Source organism: Adiantum capillus-veneris, chromosome 21 (assembly GCF_014529385.1).
Source record: "Adiantum capillus-veneris isolate H3 chromosome 21, ASM1452938v2, whole genome shotgun sequence".
NCBI classification, from domain to species: Eukaryota; Viridiplantae; Streptophyta; class Polypodiopsida; order Polypodiales; family Pteridaceae; genus Adiantum; species Adiantum capillus-veneris.
The window spans coordinates 51,175,581-51,195,765 of record NC_140951.1 but is presented as its reverse complement, the minus strand read 5'-3'; the positions used below and the strand labels follow the sequence as shown (position 1 = coordinate 51,195,765).

The 20,185-nt window shown below is 45.4% G+C and overlaps 1 protein-coding gene across 8 annotated transcripts in view; it reads right to left on the bottom strand.

Moving 5' to 3' along the window:
- Positions 1–18,829, bottom strand: part of LOC147430935 (acetyltransferase At1g77540-like) — a 48,061-nt gene extending 29,232 nt beyond the window's left edge. For 2 of the 8 annotated variants that reach the window (XR_015185659.1, XR_015185658.1), the window contains exon 1: positions 18,380–18,829. Coding sequence is in view for 4 of the 8 variants with exons in the window: in XM_086493470.1 (XP_086349596.1) it covers positions 18,380–18,695 (316 nt within the window). In the remaining 4 variants the exon portion in view is untranslated. The remainder of the gene's footprint in view (positions 1–18,379) is intronic. The other 6 variants (XR_015185661.1, XR_015185660.1, XM_086493473.1 and 3 more) reach the window with 4 other exon arrangements.
- Positions 18,830–20,185: the final 1,356 nt, after the last annotated feature.

Sequence of the window (20,185 nt, the reverse complement as noted above, 5' to 3'; positions counted from 1 at the left end):
AAATTCTCTCTCTCTCTCTCTCTCTCTCTCTCTCTCTCTCTCTCTCTCTCTCTCTCTCTCTCTCTCTCTCTCACTCAATGAGAGCAATAAAAAGCAATTATGCTTTTTTTTGGCCAAAAGCTGAGATTTGCGTCGCTCAAAAATATCCCCAAAAAAAAATTAGGGTTTATAGGTTTTTTTAGGGTTTCTGGCAAAAATTAGGGTTTCTGTTGTCCGTAGCCACGTCATCACTTTGTGACATACCCCCCTCTTGAAATCATTGTAATCGACCACAATTACGCCTACAAAACCGACAAAAGCCATAAACCGTCTTAGCAGACACTGACTGTTAGTACCTACGTACTAGGAACACACATCTAGCACATGTACAAAATCGACAGTCACATCACACGACATCATAGGACATCACCAGACATCACAGGACATCACATGACATTCAACATTCATTCGGATCTTAGAGCATGATTTATTTGGCAATGTAGCTAGCAATCACATCTAGGTCCAATCGGGACCTCATCGATGTCTGATTGACTAACCCCTATTGCAACCGTGTCTATTCGAGATCAAGTAGACCAAAATGCTGCAGTCATTTCGTCTATCAGTTCCTGCACTCAAAAGAAGTGAAGAAACAAATCAGTATCATTATCAGGAATTCCATTTCATAAAGTCGTCCAGTAGAATATTGTCAGCTATCATTATCCCTGAAGCTCAAAGAGACATCAATAACTTTAGTATCAAAATCGAGGCATCTATTGACAAGGGAGCGGAGTGACTCCCCTCTTGTGCATCCCACTGCACCAAATCTCCGGCCAAGCTGAATTCTGGGTTCCGTTTGGAGTAGACTATGCTAAACCAAAACATCGAGGTAAAGTTTCACAATCCGAGGAGTATCTGCTAGGTCCTCCTCCTCCATCCACTTCGCATCAAATGCAGGAAAGTTCTTGAACTTAACCAAGAACCGCCTTCGGACTTTACCTTTCTTCGTATCGTTATGTGCCAAAATCTGTTCAGGAACAAGGGTCTCCTTGTTTTCTTCCACTTCGGGTTGCTCATCAGGCTCCCCATCATCAGGCACATCACCCTTAACAGGTTTCAAGAGACTCACATGCAATGCATTGTGAATCCTCCAAGTATCTGGCAGTTTCAATCGGAAGGAGACATCATTTATCTTGTCAGTGATCTGGAAAGGTCCGTAGTATCGCATACTAAGCTTTGGAAAAAGCCTCTCCTTTCCCTTTTTCTTTCGTAGACGTGCCTTCTCAAAACGTAAGAGCACCCAATCATCCTCCTTCAATTTCAAGTCGCGATGATGGCGATCCACTGCCTTTTTCTGTCGTTCTTGAGACTCCTGCAAAGTCTCGCGAACCTTGGCAAAAGCCGTATCCAAATCTCGCGAATGTTCATCCGCTTTAAATATCTAATCTTTCGTGCTCAGGGAGGATGGAACCTTCGCAGCACTTTCAACAATCTCACATGGCATCTTCCCCGTCAAAGAGTGTATCGTGTTATTGTAGGCAAATTCCACAAAAGGTAAGTTCTTTTTTCATTAAATCTTCTGATCCGAGATACAAGACTTCAATAAATCTAAAATCATTGAATTGGCAATCTCAAATTGCCCATCAGTCTGTAAGTGGAACGATGACGAGAACTGCAACTGCGTGCCAATGTTCTCCCAAATTGCCTTCCAAAACAAACTCATAAATCTGGGGTCTCTGTCGGAGACAATCGTCTCAGACGTGCCATGTAATCGGAAAATCATCGTGATCTTTCTGTGTTCTCGAGAGATTAAAAATGAAATCCATTTCAATACTTTTCCAAGGGCGGGTGGGTATGGGTAAAGGCTTTAATAATCCCTGTGCCTTATGCCTGTCAAAATTGACCTTCTGGCATACTAAGCAACTGCACACAAACTCTTCCACATCCTTTTTGAGTCTCGGCCCAAAGAAGTATCTCTCTACTCCCTTCATGGTGGTAGCAATGCCGCGGTAACTCGTAAAAGGTGGACAGTGGCATTCAGTCATAACCTTTTCCCTCAACGGTTGTGTAACGCACAACATAGTCTTTTTCATCAAGTAGCCTTCCCGAAGGGAGTATCCAGCTACTGTCTCCCCATCCCGTATCCGTGTGACAATATCTGCAAAATCTGTATCTGTGGCATACTGATCGACCATATCCTCGAAGCTCCTATGATGTATCGCGGAAATAGCCAGAACCAACGGCTTCCGAGACAAAGCATCTGCCACCACATTCTTTTGTCCCTGCCCATGGACAATCTGGAAGTGAAACTGTGACAAGAAGTTCGCCCACCGCATCTGCTTTTCCGAAAGCTGCTTCTGTGACAAGAAGTAGCGCAAATTCTGATGGTCTGTAAAGACAGTAAAATCCGCTCCGAGCAGGTAATGCCGTCATTGAGTAAGAGCATGGATAACCGCCAAAAGCTCTTTCTCATAAATCTGTGCTGTCATCTCCGGCCTAGAGAACAATCGGCTCTCGTAAGCAATGACATGGCCTTCTTGCATCAAGACCGCACCCAAACTACAACCATAAGCATCACAAAATACTTCAAATGACTTCTGCAAGTCCGGCAAAGTCAAATCTGGTCCTGTAGTCAATTTCTCTTTCAATGTCTGAAAGGCAGTCACCTCTGTGGATCCCCACGAGAAAGGAACTCCTTTCTGTATCAAGATATGCAAAAGGGGAAGCAACCTTTGCAAACTTTCGAATGAACCGTCTGTAGTACGAACACAATCCCAAGAAGCTTGCAACTTCATGGACATTCTTCAAATCGGGCCAATCACGGATAGTGTCTATCTTGGCCGGATCCATTTGCACTCCTGTTGCTGAGACAAAGTGTCCCAAAAAATAATGTATCTCTAAAGCATAAGATCTCTGTGTTCTGCTTCATTCTTGGAGAAATCAATGATATCATCAAAGAAAGTGCCAACAAATAGCTTGTACTCTCGAAAAATCCTATCCATCATCCGGTTAAATGTCGTAGGAGCATTGGTTAAGCCAAAAGGCATCACCAAAAACTCAAATAACCCAAAAGTCTTCCGAAAGACTGCCTTGTAGACGTCTCCCGGCGCGATTCGGTGATATCCACTCTTCAAGTCAATCCTGCTAAAGCACGAGGATTCCTGTAACCTGTCAAGTATATCATCGATCCTAGGAATCGGAAATCTGCTCTTGATGGTGATTTTGTTGAGAGTTCTATAATCGATGCACATTCTCCAAGATCCGTCTATCTTCAAATCTAACAACAGTGGAGAGCAATACGGTGAAGTACTTTGTTGGACAAGACCCTTTTCCAAGAGGTCTTTCACTGGGTTCATAATCTTTTCATTCTGTACTCGGCTCACACGGTAAGGTGGCCGGTTCGGTGGCGTGCTTCCAGGTATCAGATCAATGGTTTGATCTTCAGGCCCTCTGAAAAGCAATCAGCATGAGTGTGGAGAAAAATCTTGGCGTTCTTTTGATCAGGTCAAAACATATTCAACCTTTATCCATCGTTAAGTTCTCTCCCAAAAGAATGAGTAAGAAACTGAAGTTCATCAAGTACATTTTCTAAGCCCTTCATTTATCAAAGTCGCTCTCTCGGCCCGGTAGTCAACCACGGCGTAGTTCTTGTGGTACGAAGGGATCCTGAGTAGAACGTCACTCGCGTGCCCTGAACACCCCTGTCATTGCAAACGAAGTTTGCCAATGCTCGGTGTAATGGCAACATCCCTTCCGAGTGCCAATCAAACTACCTCCGCCCTAGGCTTTAGTCTGTCGGGCGTAATTCCAAATCGAGCCGCCAATTCCAAGTGAAAAGAAGTTGGCCTTGGCTCCTTTAAAAGAGCTTCCTGATCCTTCACTTTGCCCCAAAAAGCGGCAAAGTTTGTACTTTCATTCATTAGATTCGGTGCAGGTCCCACGCCATGTGATACCAGTTTTGCTTTTCTATCTGCCTTTTCTGCCACGTTCCTCAGCTGCTCTCGAACTCTCAGGCCTGTCGTCGTTCTTATCATTCTGTTCTTTCGGTGCCTGTTTAGGACACTTCGCGGAGATATGTCCATGTTCCCCGCATCCAAAGCACTTCCCCTCCCTGATGAAGCGAGCTTTCTCCTGAGGAGTAAGCTTGGGTCGTGCATCCTTCTTCTCTGGGTTGCTCTTTTTCCTTCTACTTTCATTTCGAGAAGTCTGTTCGGCTCGTTGTGTCATGGCCTCATCTGTGGGGTAGGTCAGACTGCCAGAGTGAATGGCAAAGCCCTGCTTCACATGACTCATCAACTCCTGAATAGAAGCTGACTTGTGTTCCAAGCAGTGATCTCGAATCTTTGTAGGTAGACCCAAGGTAAACCGCTCAATCTGTTCTCTGAACTAGATCTTCTTGAAGGAAGAGGCGGGTAGAAAAGAGGTCCAGAATCTTTCACAATAAGCATTGATTGTATCTTTCTTGGTCATCCGAAGATGGTTCCAAGCAGCTCGTATATCTCATTCATATTCTTGCGTCAACCAAGAAGAAATAAAAAGCTTCTTAAATTTCAGCCATTTAACTGGCGCAGTCTTGTTTAAAAGAAGCGTGGACCACCAAGTACGAGCATTCCCCTTAAAGTAAGAGGTAGCTCTCAGAATCTTGGAGTGCTCTGAATAGCGTCCTCCCGCGAAAGCGATGTCAAACTGCTGTATAAAAGACAAAGCCTTCGAAGCATTTGAGTATCCTGAAAAAGTATCAAACTCGATCGAGTGGCCACCTTCCTTAAACTCTCGGACTTTCTTGCTTTTATCTTCGAGAAAGTCATACTAGTTAGCTTTGTAAAAATTCTTCTTGTTCGCATAAAAGTTTCCGTTGTCAGAGTCTGAACTGTCCGTAGACGAGTCCTCTGTAGAAGTGTCACTCACTGGGCGAGACTTAGACTTCCTTGCCTTTTTCTTGCCCTTTCCGAAGCGTTGTTGCTTGCTTCGCTTTTTGCTTTTCCTGTCTTCTTCGCTCGAGTTTGAAGAGCTAGAAGAACTGTCAGAAAAAGAAGAAGAAGAATTGGGTAGGTCTTCAAACTTGATGCGCTTCTTCAATTTCTTTGCCTTGTCAAATGTCGACGGACGACCCAAATATCCCGGGAAGTCAGTGCCTTTCTTCTGCTTTTTGCCGTGCTTTTTGTCCTTCTTTTGCACATCGAAAAGCTAAGCAATCCGTGCATTAACCACGTTCTCCAGTTCCTTCTCCGTATATTTCTTGGAGACAGAAGATTTCTTGAGAGCGGGTTTCGGGAGTGGTGTGTGGTTCTTTGCCACTCCATCTGTACCTCTTCCAAAGAGGTCTGGTTCATATATTTTTCCATCTTTGGGTCCTTGGCAAAATTGAGCATCATCTTTGTTGCATCACCAATCAATTGACGACGCTCCATCTCTCTTTGCTCCGCCTGAGTAGGCCGAGGCGGGCCATACTCTGTCTGAATCTTCATTGTGATCCCAGCCCGCATCTCCAGATGCAGAGGGAGTCGACTGATCATTGCCCGAAGCCATAGGTGCCGCAGAAAAAAAAATTCGGGGATCGGATTTCCCGTAGAAAAGAAATTGGCCGTGCTCTGATACCACTGTAACAGACTTGGACACTCCAAGTCAAGAATCAATCACGACAACACCAAATAACCACTTCAAACAATTCACAGATCACAATAAATTTGCACTGGCCCGGCGGAGTTCTGTGCTTAGAGATATTGGCCCCAAAGACTGGCGCCCCTTTCGGTATTTCTTTTTGTATTAATCAATCATCAAAGTACAAGAGAGCGGTTAGGGTTTCACTCTCAGACTCTGCGTCCAGATGCTCTGAGAAGTGAGGCCCTCACCAGTAATTTAAAGGTTACAAGGGATGCCCAAAAGCAGAGCCCCAAAAGCTTCAAAATTAAAAGCCCTTAAAGCAAAAGCTCTTTTCCCTCTCTCATAGAGAGTTTCTGAAAGCAAAACCAAATTCTCTCTCTCTCTCTCTCTCTCTCTCTCTCTCTCTCTCTCTCTCTCTCTCTCTCTCTCTCTCTCTCTCTCTCTCTCTCTCTCTCTCAATGAGAGCAATAAAAAGCAATTATGCTTTTTTTTTGCCAAAAGCTGAGATTTGCGTCGCTCAAAAATATCCCAAAAGTTTACAGGTTTTTTTAAGGTTTTTGGCAGAAATTAGGGTTTCTGCTGTCCGTAGCCATGTCATCACTTTGTGACATAGAGAGAGACAGGAAATGATGATAAATCTGAGAATGATAGAGAGAGAGAGAGAGAGAGAGAGAGAGGCTCTCCATGCTTATAATAATCTGCTCATACAAGTGACCAAGGGTGATCCGGCATAGAACTGACATGCAAATGGATAGACCCAAGGACACACACAACTGCAACTGCTACTGACACTGCCAATTGGTCCTGCACACGAGACCACTGGTACGGTCTCGTCATGGGCTGCCCTAGCATCCTATGGAACGGAGGCTCTGGCGGGATCTCCTCCTGGTAGGAAGGTTGATCTGAAGGGAGAAGTAACCGGATCGGTGCTGCCCTATGATGTGGCTTCCATGCATCTGCATTGGGAAGGAGAAAATGCCAGGGATGCTGTGGAAAACGCTAGCCTGATCCCCTGCTGCCCATGAGGAAAACGCTCGGCTGAGTGCTGCCAAAAACGTTGGGCATTGGCATGAGGGAAAACCCCAAGGCTGCAAGTAGGAATGTTGGACAGATCTACCCCTCCTGCCCATCACCCGTGCTAGCCTGTTGGGGCTGCCCTCTAGGGGTGCCAGCGCTATCATGCTGAGCACTTCCGTCATGGTGCAGCCATACGAGAGGAGCAGATCCACGTTCGTCATGGGGGCCTCCTGCCCCCACAGCACTGCACACAACTGCTCTCCTAAGGTGAACATCCCCTGCCTATATACCTGACAGAGACCAAGTAGGTGGGCCTGAAACCGGCCTGTTAATCCAAAAAGGGCGGTAGACCTTAGACTTAAACCTTATTTGCTTTCACCCATTTAATTTGTCGCCCACTTTACCTGTACTTTCAAGACACAACAAAAGGGGAAAGGGATACAGGCTGCTAGATTGCACCTGTACCAGAAGACCGACACCAGACTGGCCCCTAAATTAGGCGCCCCTTTCGGTATTTCTTTATTCTTTAACAGAGGGAATAAAAGCTGTGGTTCCCTACAAGCTGCCTCGCACAATCTTGGCTGGATTTCAACTGTTCTGGCCCGTTTTCGGCAGCATAACTGTACTAGGACCCTTCACAGTCAGTATCCCCACGCATTGGATGACTTTCCCGATGCATACAGACACTTTGCAAAACCTGGCGAGAATCTGCAGCACGCTGAATTCTCTGATTTCTGCCATGAAAATGCGCCAGATCACCTGTACAGCGGTCCCCTCGCTTCCCCGAACCTCTTGGGGGTATTAGGGTCCGTTTAGGGCCAAAACCCTAAACCTGCAAAAATACACAGCAGGCTGTAATTCACTGTTTCGGGTTCCGTTTTGCGTGCCGGTCGCATCCGTAGCAAGTCCTCGAGCTCCCGCACCTGTAGGGCTACTTGCCCTTTGAATCGGACAAGATTTCGCACGTGAAACCTCTCCGAATTCACCTGTACCTGCGGGGGATTAGCCGCTAGCTAATCCAGTACCTGTGCAAGAGGTTCTTGCCTCGGCAATCGCGCATGAACCCACACAACTGTACATTGGTCAATTGAAAAGCCCACTAGAGGGGCATAACATACTGCCATAGGGGAGAGAGAGGGCAGTGCGTAGCGTGCAGGGCATCACTCCTGGCACCGCACTGTACATAAGAGGTAAAGGAAGCACTCCATAGCTCTCAACCTGTGACAGAAACTGCAAAATGAGCCTCTCTTCTCTAAAATCAGCGCCACTTCTTCATGCATGAGGAAAGTCCACAAAAATGTGCCACTTGGCACATTTACAGGCCATTTCCCATTTCGGGGTTGCCGCCTAAAAATCTCCCGACCGGTTGCCCAGTTGGCTTCGCGACAGAGTAATAAAATGTTCCCCTTGTCATTCCGAAGATAATGACGCGAACACATTTTTAGGTCCCAAAATAGCAGTTCCCTAAATTTTAGGAGATACTGCCATTGTATCTTTCTAAGTCATCTGACCCCCCTTTGTACACTGCAGCCACACCTAGAACTAAAATGTAGCCTCTGTAGCAAAGGATTCCACTTTGGCTAGTCAATGACCCCACTTTGGCTAACCATAGTCCTTGTCCAACCTTAGTGCTCTCTTGCCCTCAGGCCTGGACTCCCTCTGAACAGTTCCACACTAGCTATGCAATGTAGGGCAGTTAGATTTCCCGAGGGGTGTTTCCAAAAAGTGAAAATAAATAAATAATAAGAAAGAAATCAACAAAAAGGATAGATAGCAAGGTTGGGAAAAATATCCCCAGCATGCAGGAGCCTGATGGCCATGGAACTGAGCCAAAACCCGAGCTAGACATGGCTGGACACGACCCGAAATGAAAGAACAACCTCACATTGGCTGGGCACAGCCACAAAACAGCCCTTACTCCCAAGCACCTATCCCTGGGAGAAATTGGGACCGACTGAACGAATCCGGAGAGATGCTTGTGTCACCATTAGGTGTACTTTTCATGTTGCCTTCTTTAAAGATGTACTACATATTTTAATTTATTTTATTTTTACTTGTTTTCATCGGAACCCTTGAAAAGGTGCAAGTGGACATTGCATGGCCAGTGTGAAACGGTTGCGGCCGAGCACGTTTCTCACATCGAGAGTCTAGCTCGTTCAGTTTGAGACTAATCCGGCCAATTAGCACTAAATTCTGATGAATATGGAAGCTTGTGTGAGCCAAGAGGTATTTGGGCCACTCGGCAAGTCACTTACAACCTTATAAGTAGGTGGGAACCAGGGAATTATCTCAAAAGGGACAAACTGGACACTTGGCGGTCTATGGCTGATTTTCCGAGTTTGCATAAGAGGGGGCGCCCAATTTGAGGTTGGGGGCAAATTTTTGCTCCATAAGTGATCTACAGAGTGTGTATGAGTAGTGGGTGCAGGTTTACAGCTTTAATGGAAAGCTTGCATTGAAGCTTGCCTTCTCCTTGTCTCATGTAGCGCGATGATTAGTCTAAGGGTTTTATGCACGTTTGCCAAGGCAAGGGCCTTTTGAACAAGAAGCGGATTAGCTAATTGCTAATCCCCCACAGGTACGCACAGTTCCACCGCGAAAGATTGCGGATTTGGAGATTTTTCTCACGTGCAAACTCGTCCAATTTTCAAGGGAGTTGTCCCATTGCATGCAGGAGCCCTTGGGACACGCGTAGACGTGTTCGTTCCGCTAAAAACGATCCAAAACAGAGAATTATAGCTTGCTATGTTTTTCTGCAGGTTTAGGGTTTCACACTTAACTGCAAGGGAACACGAGGGGAGCCTCGAGAAAGCCTTGCGATGCATGCACAAGGTTTTGGGCACCCGAAAGTGGCAAAACAGGGAAATACAGCACGCTGAAATCCTAATATAGCTCATCAAAAAGCTTCTAAATTGCGAGGGAATCCGTCCTAGATAGGTACTTTTGACCTACAGGGATTCTAGTACCGTTATGCTACCGAAATTAGGTTGGAAACCCGCGTTTTCAGCCCTCGTCAGGTTTGGACAGCTTTGTGAGAGTTTGGTCTAAGTGTTCGGATCATCTACTTTCAATTGAATACAGAAAGGGGCGCCAGTCTTTGGGGCCCTACAGGGTGTCGGTCTTGTTTGCACAGTGACATTCTAATTGTTGGACGCATCTGTGTTCTCTTTTGTTCACAATGCTCTGTGTAAAGTTAATAGGTGTTTAAATTGGCTCTACGGTGTAGAGGACGGTATATTGTTCCATCCACGGGATAGTTACTTTTTCCTCAAAAAGTGCACCGTGGATTTTCGTGGGTGAAAGCAACACAAAGCTTGTCGTTATGGCAAAGAAGAGAGCACAAATACCTGAAGAGGGATCTTCCTCACGTGGCACGGAGAAAGTTCCTTCAACTCTTCAAGAAGAGAACACGTTGTTCAGAGCTCAATTGCGTAGTTGCATGGAAATGTTTCAGCAATTTGGCTAACAACTCAAGGATGTAGGAGTTCTTACAGGCTCCTACATAGGATTTACAGGCTCCGACACAGGGTTTTCAAGCTCCGACCCAAGGTATGACTGAGCCGTTGCAAAAAAAGGAGATTTCCAATGCACAGAGGACTCCTGATGCTCGAGGGAAAGCCCATGTGGTTGAGCAACCAACGGTGTCCATTAATCCCAAGCAATTTGCTTTAGCTGGATAGGAACCGTTTGTGAATGGTCAAGGGAGTAATGAACAAGCTATGCATCATACCTTTCCCTTACCTACTTCATACCCTGATTATTTTGGAGGTGGTTCAGTGTTTCAAGCTATGGCTAAACCTTCCACACGTTATATGCTAGGGAATGTGTTCGGGACAATGCAAACAGGCATGGGTAACCCTATGTACGGGAACATGGGTGTTCAACCAGGTTCTCACGATGCCTATGGCCAATTTCGAGTGCCTGGAACACAATTTTGTACGGCTGGTTTTTCGCAACCATATGCCCAAAATGCAAATATGACAGGTAAAACAGGTGATGCGAGTGCTAGAATGGTCAATCCTAGAGCACCACTTTTGCGGGCACCTGTTTATGACAATGTGACTCCTTTTGAGTCAACCAAAGGATTACAACCAACCTGATGATGTGGCAGCAGCCTGTACAGATTTTCGCAATCTGCGGTGGCATGCTGCCGTGGCAGTATATACGAAATTTCGCGTTTCTCGTTGGTGGTGACATGGCACCTATACGGATTTCCACAAAACACACTGGCAGCTTTTGGGCGCTAGTGCTTTTGGGGCCATATGATTTTGAGTTTGACTCCTTTTCATGTAACTGCTTTTCAAGGCCAAGGGCCTTTAAATATGTGTAGAGGGCTCATTCTCTAGCACTCTTCCGGGTAAAGGTGTAGAGCGCGAGTACAGGCATTGTACTGAGTTCAAGTAATATAAAAAAATACCAAAAGGGGTGCCAAGGTTTGGGGCCAGTACTCTCTGGGGTGGAATTCCGCCACTCCCGTGTCACGTGTGCTCTTTCTCTTTAAGTTCGGTTGTTGTTGAAGTGCTAAAAGTCTGTCCAATCTGTTCTTTTCCGTTGGCACGTGGTGCCTGCTCGTGACACTACACCTAGCGAACACTAGTTGTGGTCATGTGCAATTATAGAGTTTGGAACAACTCTAAATTGTGTAAGCATGCAAGCCCTGCATGCACGCTCACAAGGGTGCCAGAACACTTCCTAGTGATAGAGTTTTGGCATCTCAAGTGAACTGCCCAATGTGATCCCATTATTTAGTTTGGCTTTTAGTTCTTTATTTTACTTATTTGTCAAAGTCTAAGTAGGGCAATTTACTAAGGTTGCTATATAAGCAACCCTCAGTCCCCATTGTATTATCATCATTTCATTGCCAAGGTTGGTTTGTTCAGTAGTATCTCTCTCTTTCTCTCTCTCTCGTTTTTTCTCCCCTTGGTCTCTACGCTTTCGCATCGTCGTCTTTGACATGGTATCAGAGTTGAGTGTGCTCCATGACCTTGAGCGAGCAAGGTGGCCTAGAGGAGAAGAGGATTCGAAGAGGCCTTGCAGCATGTTTGGTCGCATATCAACAGGCGAGGGAAGAAGAAGCGGCGAGGAGAAAAACCTTGTGTGCAACGGCATTCAAAAACGCAAGCACAGCAAAGCATCTGGAGCTGTGTGTAATGGTGTTTTAAAACGCAAGGCAAAAAATTGGCAAGCTATCCCTATTGCAGCGTTTTATAGCAAAAGGAAGTAGAGCAGAGGAATCATAGGCATTCTGAAATGTTGGCGGGTAATAGGGGCATTACGCCCTCTCTTCTGTAGAGCATTCTGAGACGCCAACAGGTGACCCCTCCAGCGTGGCAGTTTTTAAGAGCGTTTTGAAATGTTGTTGGCAATGCACAGAGATCCAGTGATTTGAAACGCTAATGCATAAGAGGTCTTGTGGAGCAATATAATATGCAGGGCATGAAAGCGATGGCCAGCATCTCTTTCCAAGCAAAGAGTTAGAGGCTGAAGCTTCTTGGCAATTTGTTAGGTGCAGCGGAATGATTGTTTGCGCTTTGCTCAAGATGAGTGCTCCAAACTGTGCTCAAGATTCCTTTTAGTTCTTTGGGAAGGGAGAGCCTTCCGTTCTTAATGGAAAGTGCTATGATCACAACAAAGTGAATGGACACTGTGCATGCAAGTGTATGAGACTGAGAGATAGAGAGAGAAGAGAGATACGACACCAGAGACTTTGTAAAACCCTCCTCCGAAGGCCCCACTCTCGTCGGCGAGAGTGGTCTACTTATTGATTGCACAATCTGGTACAAATGAATGCAAGTGACTGATGCAAGTCTAGGCTATGTCGACGATGACGACGGTGATGACGAAGTCGACCTAAGGGCTGAAATCTGCAATCTTTCTACGGCTGTCCAAAAACGCTATGGGCTGAAATCTGCAAATCTTCTATCTGCTGAATTCTGACTCTATGTCGATGACGACGGCAATGACGACGATGCAACGACGACGCGCTGAAAACGCAGATGCTGAAATCTGCGTTTTCCGGGCTGAAACTGTAAACCTTGCGGAAACTGACCGTGCGGCGAGGAACTGCTGTGGGAAGGTGAGATCTGCGAGGTTCGAGACTTGATCTGCGAAGTCTAACAGCTGAAAACTGAAAATGCTAGTCCTAGGGCTGATTCTATCGCGATAGATCTGCAAAACGCTGAGGTTGCTGGCAGATGCAAAAACGCTAGGGCTGAAAATGGTGTTTCTGTCGCCGCGGTTTTGCAAATGCAAAAACGCTAGGCTGATCTGCTGGGGTCTTGTCGCCAGGGATCTGCAAGGGCAAAACGCTGGCCGATCTGCGGTGTCTGGTCCAAAAACGCTAGCCAAGCTGCTGAGGAGCAAAAACGCTAGAGTCCTTGGGTTCTGCTGGGGTTTTGTTGAGAAGGTGCCTGTTGAGCATGTGCTCCTGCTGCCTGTTCTGCCATTTAGTGCTAACTTAGGTTTGCTTATATACAAACTTAGCAAAATTTCCCTACCTACTTTTGTTGGGAAGTCACTTAAAAATAATAAGTGAAAAATGTCAAAAATAGGAAAAACAGGCTAAATGCACTGGAAAAATCCCCTAACTGATTCTAATGGATTCTGATGGGAATATTGATGATCATGCTCTGTGCAACCAGAGGATATGCATCTACACTAAGTGACTGGGCATGCACGGTCTACAAATAGACTCACAAAGTGATGACCGCAACAAGCAAAAAAAATTATGTGGTTCTTTCCTTGAGAAAAATTCGGTCACATGTCAAAAAATTCTTTGGATATGCATCTACACTAAGTGACTGGGCATGCACGGTCGATTCCTAATCCTGTTTTTGAAGAGTGTCACAAAGTGATGACGTGTTTGCCCGAGAGCATGCGGGAAACCCTAACCCTGACTGCTGTTGAAAACCCTGATTCTGGAAACCCTAACCCTAAAAGGGCAACAGGTTGAATCCCGGATGATGACGTGGCATCGTACGGGTGAACCCGCTTTTTGCAGCGCATTCTACGGCAACAAGCGATCAAGCTTTTTTTACGTAATTTGAGAAGAGAAAGAGAGACTTTGCTTTATTTTTATTAAAGCTTTACAGAGAGCTTTTGAGAGAGAAGAGTTTTGCTTTATTTTTAAGCTTTTGGGGCTCTGCTTTTGGCATCCCTTGTAAAAATTAAATAAGTGGTTTGGGCTCCCACTCTGCAGAGCATCTGGACGCAGAGTCTGACAGTGAGACCCGAACCACTCTTGTACTCTAAACACTGATTAATACAAAAAGAAATACCGAAAGGGGCGCCAGTCTTTGGGGCCAATATCTCTAGGCACGGAACTCCGCCGGGCCAGTGCAAATATATTGTGAACTGTGAACTATTTAAAGTAGTTATTTGGTGCTGTCGTGATTGATTCTTGACTTGGAGTGTCAAAGTCTGTTACAGAGTGACAGGAAACACAAGAAAGAAGGGCTTGTCCAGCCTCCCCTTGTTTCTCTTTTCACTCATTGAGAGCGGACCGTGCACTTAGCGGCCGGCCAATCGATGTGAGGTGGGAAAAAGCAACCTCGGTGTGAGCGCAAGGCCGCTAAGGGGTGCGCCCGCAGGAAAGAGAAGAGCTGAGGTAAGAGAAGATCCTTCTCTAACACAGATTGCAAGCTAAAGAAGAACCTCAAGACTCAAGAACCTCAAGAATCCCAAGACTCACGACCCTCAAGAATCTCAAAAACCAAGAACCACAAGAACCCAAGTTCCTCGTGAACTTAAGAACCCAAGACTTCAGTGTATGGTCATCACCCGAAGTGGAATGGATACTTCACATGGAGGTGATGAGCATGGAAGTGGCGAAGAAGAATTTTTCCCACCAAGAGGTTTTTCCGACCCTCCCCCTTCCTCATCTATGCCAAGGATTGCACCAAATCCTTTGAAGGCTTTCGTCAAGACGATGATGGACATGATGAGACAACACGAAGAAAGACACGCCATCTTGGATCGTGAACACAAAGAAAGAATGGCAGCCATAGAGCGTGAGCACGAAGAAAGAAAAGCCAAATTGAATTGCGAGCGCAAAGAAAGACGGTTAGAGCGTGAAGCGCAGAGAGACCAACACATGCAAGAGTTGGTCCTACTATTTCCTAATGTGCAGACGAAGATTAAAAAGAATCACGAGAAGGAGACTCTCTCAGTCTTGTATTCTCCAAAGCACCACACACATGATTTGTATGATCAAGATGTGATTATTCACGAGCATGATGAATTGCATGATCAGGATAAGCATGATGAATTGCATGATAATGATAAGCATGATAAATTGCAGGATAAAGATGTGATTGTTCACAAGGATGATGGTTTAGTTGATACTTTGTCTAGAGAAGCTAACCTCATTGTAGATTCGATCAATCACGAAGAACCGATCTTGGCTCTCGAGTCGAGGTCCCAAGAACCCCCACAAGAAGTATTATGTGTGCGCATGATTAGTCAGCACGCATTGTTCGAGTGTTTTATTTGTGATGGTTTCCTGTATTTTAGTCACCGTCTTTACGTGATCCCTTTTCATAAGCATGACATATTGTACGTTGAACACGATTCACTCACAGCACGGATGTATACGGATTACTCATGAAAAGATGAAATGTTTGCAATCAAGGAATTTACATTCCATGTCTCTTCCTTGGCATGACACAGTGTCAGAGAGAGCACAGGAAGGATTGAGCATCAAGCATCGGCATTTCCATTATGATTTGCCACAGTTGACTGATTTAGATCAGAAAGTCAAGATTCGACCCCATTGTTTGCGTGTGTTTGATAAACGGTTTGGCACTCCGTCACTTTGTTCATCTGCATTGCATGCACAGTTTTTTCGAAAGACTAGAATTTTTCCAGTCACTTTACATGAAATGGGTATGTTCATGTTTTTCTGTTGGAAGTGGTTTCAAGAATTTTCGTCCTTGGAGATTTTTGAAGAAGGTAGACGCATTACTATAGACGAAGTTGAAGCATTGAAGGAGCCAGGATGACTTTGTGTCGCTTTTGGTGCGGCCCAAAGAAGCAAGCATTGCAGACCTTTATGAAGTTCAAGTATTGCATGACCCACGCATCAGAGTGGGTCGGCGAAGAGTCCTTTCCAGGATTCCACACGCTGTTGGTGATCTCCCTCGACGCCATACAGTTCGGTACCAGTACCTTACTTTAAAAAGGAGGGGATGTCACGTGCACATCTAACCCTATGTGTATGTGGACAAGCTACTTCATGACAAGCGTTCAGTTAACTTAGCTTAGAAAGTGTTCTGGCACTTTTGTGAGTCTGTTCGCAGACCGTGCATGTCTAGGCACTTAGAGTAGATGCATATCCTCTAGTTGCACATAGCATGATCATCAGCAGTACCATCAGATTCATTAGAAGCATTTTACAGTGCAGAAAACCTATTTTCCTTGTTTTAGCCATTTTTCACTTGTTATTAATAAGTGACTTTGTTGAGAAACTGGGTAAGGCAATTTAGCCAAGCCAATATATAAGAAAACCTAGCGCTAGCAATTTCTAGCAGAAGAGGCACGAGACCACAGTTGAAGTGCACCTTCTTAGCAAGACCAACAAGAAGACCTAGCGTTTTCAAGCTACCAAGACCAGCCAGCGTTTTTCACCAAGTGCAGATCAACCCCGTGTTTTTGCCACTTGCAGATTAGCGTGGCGTTTGCAGATGCCATAGCGTTTTCTACAACAGATACAGATTTAGCCCTAGCGTTTTTGGACCATCATTTCAGCCTAGCGTTTTGCAGATTCCCTGCGTCATAACCATTTTCCATATCAGCCTTTTCAATTTTCAGCATATAGACTCTGCACCGCAGCCCCCGAACCTTACAGATCTCACCTTCCTGCAGCAGAACCTCGCCGCACGATTAGATCAGCCAAAGTTTGCACATTCAGCCCGCTATTCGCAGATTTCAGCATCTGTGTTTTCTGCCCATCGTCATCGTCGTCGTCGTCACCGACATAGAGACAGAATTCAGCAGATACAAGATTTGCAGATTTCAACCCTTAGCGTTTTCAGATTTCAGTCCGTCTCGTCGCCGTCCTCGTCGTCGTCGACATCGTAATAAAGAGTTGCCAGAGGAGATCGGCATGGCACACATGGCGACGGCCAACGTGGCCTCAATGTCAGATTTCTAGAAGTCAAGGGGAAAGTGTCACCACTACCTTCGGCCAGAGAGAGGCTTGTGAGTAGCAGAGAGGGGCAAGAAGTGCTCCATATGATTAATTTGGACCCTTGTGTTGGAGTTCAAGTTATCGGTGTTTGAACCCGTCGGTTGGAGTTCGAGACACATGCATCTTGCAGGGAATCAATCAGACGTATCTAAAACACTACAGATGAGTGCGCACCAATCCATTGTTGTTGGTCGGATTATGGACAGAATGTGTTCAAAGTTTATTATCTGGAAAGTATATTTGGACATGATATGTTCACAGTTCATGAATGGGGATTCATGGGGATTCTTGGACGTAGTGTGGTCTACAGTTCAAATTTTCTAAAAGGCAACCAATGCTCAAGATGGCACTCTTCTAAGGTACAAAGTTGAAGGTAGCATAACCGAGGTGTATTTAGTAGAAAGGATCTGTCACAAAGTGATGACATGGCGGATAGCAAAAACCCTAATTTCTGCCAAAAACCCTAAAATTCTTGCAAACCCTAATTTTTGCCAAAAACCCTAATTTTCGGAAATCGCAGAGGTTGGAAAAAAAAAATTTGAAAAATGATGAGCAACGCGAATTTTGAAAAGACTCTCTAAGAGAGAGAAAACTGATGCTTTTTATTTTAAAAGCTTTTGGGGCTCTACTTTTGGGCATCCCTTGTATCTTTAAATAAGTGGTGAGGGCCTCACTTCTCAGAGGATCTGGACGCAGAGTCTGAGAATGAAACCCTAACCACTCTCTTGTACATTGATCTGATTAATATAAAAAGAAATACCGAAAGGGGCACCAATCTTTGGGGCCAATATCTCTAAGCAGGGAACTCCGCCGGGCCAGTGCAAATCTATTGTGATCTGTGAATTGTTTGAAGTGGTTATTTGGTGCTGTCGTGATTGATTTTTGACTTGGAGTGTCCAAGTCTATTACAGGATCCTCTATTGGGGTGTCCATGGTAGCTTCTTCATCGACTTGGTCTCACTATTGATGTCCACTACGAGCTACAAAGAGGGTGTTTTTGGCATCTCAAGTGAACTGCCCAATGTAATCCCATTATTTAGTTTGGCTTTTAGGTATTTATTTTACTTATCGTCAAAGTCTGGGTAGGGCAATTTGTTAAGGTTGCTATATAGAGCTCAAAAGGGACAGCCAACGAGAACACCTACTTAGAGCAACCTAGTAGGACTTTGGCACTAGAGAGGATAGTCCACTTGCCGAAAGCGGCACTTGTAATCTGTAGATGCCAAGGCTCTCTCCAAGAAGAGAGAAAAGGGAATCCAAGGCCAACTAGAATAAAGAATCTCCAAAACTCAACAACTTGAGTGAAAGACTTCAATTGTGGAGGTGCACAAAGAGTCACCCTATATCGCTCCTTGTTCTTTGACACTCCCCTACCTTATGACCAAGGATCAACTTGCTCCCTCGCATCCCGAATATTTTCACCAATCAAGAACTCCAAATCAGGCAAGGGAGCCAACAATCAAACTCTCCCTCATCCCAAAAACAAACATACAAACTCTCCCTCGTGTGTGTATTTTTGGGGGGGGGGGGGGGGGGGGGGGGGGGGGGGAAGAGAGAGAGAGAGAGAGAGAGAGAGAGAGAGAGAGAGTGAGTTACGGATATGTAGCTGCAACACACGTGGCAAAAAAAGGAAGGGGGGGGGGGGGGGGGGGAGAGAGGGTGTTACGGATATGTAGCTGCAGGTAGGAAGGACGAGAAGGCCATGCTGTTGGGCATGCTGGAAAGCAGATGCACAAAGGAGGGCAGCGATGCCAGAACCGCGCTTGCTAGGGGGCACATACGTGTGGACCATGTCCATCACCGGCTTCTGGTTTCGGGAGAGCATGGTATACTGCAAGTAAGCCAAGCCGTCACGGGTAGCAAACCTGCTATTCGCAGCATCCCAAACCACTTCGCTGTTTGCAGCCGCCATATCCAAGCACCTACTCTTCTTTCCGAGTGAGCTCCTGTGGTGATCGAGGGCCGAGAAGGACGATTGCTCCTCCCTCAGCTAATCACCCATGCGAGTAACTAGGACAACTTTATTGAATGAAGAATGGGTGGGATCTACGGTGTTGGAAGTGAAGCATGTTTTTTGTGAAGTTGGGACGTTGTTCAATTTGTCTTTATTTACTTTTTTTGTTCATGTTTATTTTTTGGCCTGTCCAAAGGACAAAGGCTATAGTGACGCCTTCTCTTTTTGCTTATTATAATAGAAAAAGATCGAGTTGTATTTTGAAGCATTTTTTGATAAGGCAAAAATGGTGATTGATTGAAATAAGATAGTGGGCACTCATTTAAAAGAAGAGTGTGTAAATCTAATGATGGACATGTCTTGGGGGTTCTCAGGTGATCTCACCGTCATGAGCTGGACCGACATAGGGATATTTTTGTGTGTGTGTGTGTGTGTGTGTGTGTGTGTGTGTGTGTGTGTGTTGTGAGAGAGAGAGAGAGAGAGCTGCCATACAACCAAAATCCTAAACCTATCTTCAACTCGTTGCTCTCACCCTCAACACGTTGGGCTGATATTGGAGCTACTTTGAAGGAGGCCCATGGAGCAGTTGATGCCCTGACTCCACCCGTAGCACTCATCTATGAGACGTGAGCTTTCTTGGCAACTGGCTTTCAACCACTCCCTCTCCTTAGGACATTTCACATAATCTGATAGCTCCCGCGAGTCCTTTGCTCCAAAGGAGTGACGTGAGAGGTAAAGTTCAACTTGAAGCGGGTGGACAAGCTGCCAAAGAAGGCACATAATCTCTGGGCTCTGTCTTCTCTCTGTACCCTTTTAATTCTAGCATTAGTAGAGGAGCGAGTCGGCCATGTCATTGTAGTAGAGGCTGATCTACTTGGTGGGGTTGCGGGCCTCAATGGAGAAGATAATGTCAGTGTTGAGGTTAAACTGCCAGATATGGGTGACGGGGTGTTGAGCTTGAATTCATCGATGGTTGCCTTTGTAAGTTATTGTAACTGATAATTTTGACGGCTTAGGCTTCAACACTAGGTGCAGTACACGAGTTGCACACGTGCGCATGTGTGTTAGCTTTGTGAGCATAACATTTGTGTATTGTAGGTCAATCAGTGCTTCATTTACATGTATGCATGCAGAAATCGGAGTGCAGTAAAAGTAGTACAAATCAAAGTATAGCTGCCCTCATTCAAATAGACTGCATAGCATGAGCCTGCATCTGAGCAATATTGAAGGGAGAAATATTAAGGTTCTCCGAGTTTGAGATTGGAAAATATACAAGAAGTTACAAAGTTGAGAGGTTGGAAGGAGTCCCAAATGTAGGGTGGCTAATCATGCTCGTCTTGCAAGATTTGAGACATGATGAGCTAGTTGGCTGGAAAAGCTATTAATCTTTGAGTGTTCGGATCTCAAAGTGCACAATTTAGTGGGTGGGCTAGGGGCAAACCTTGTGA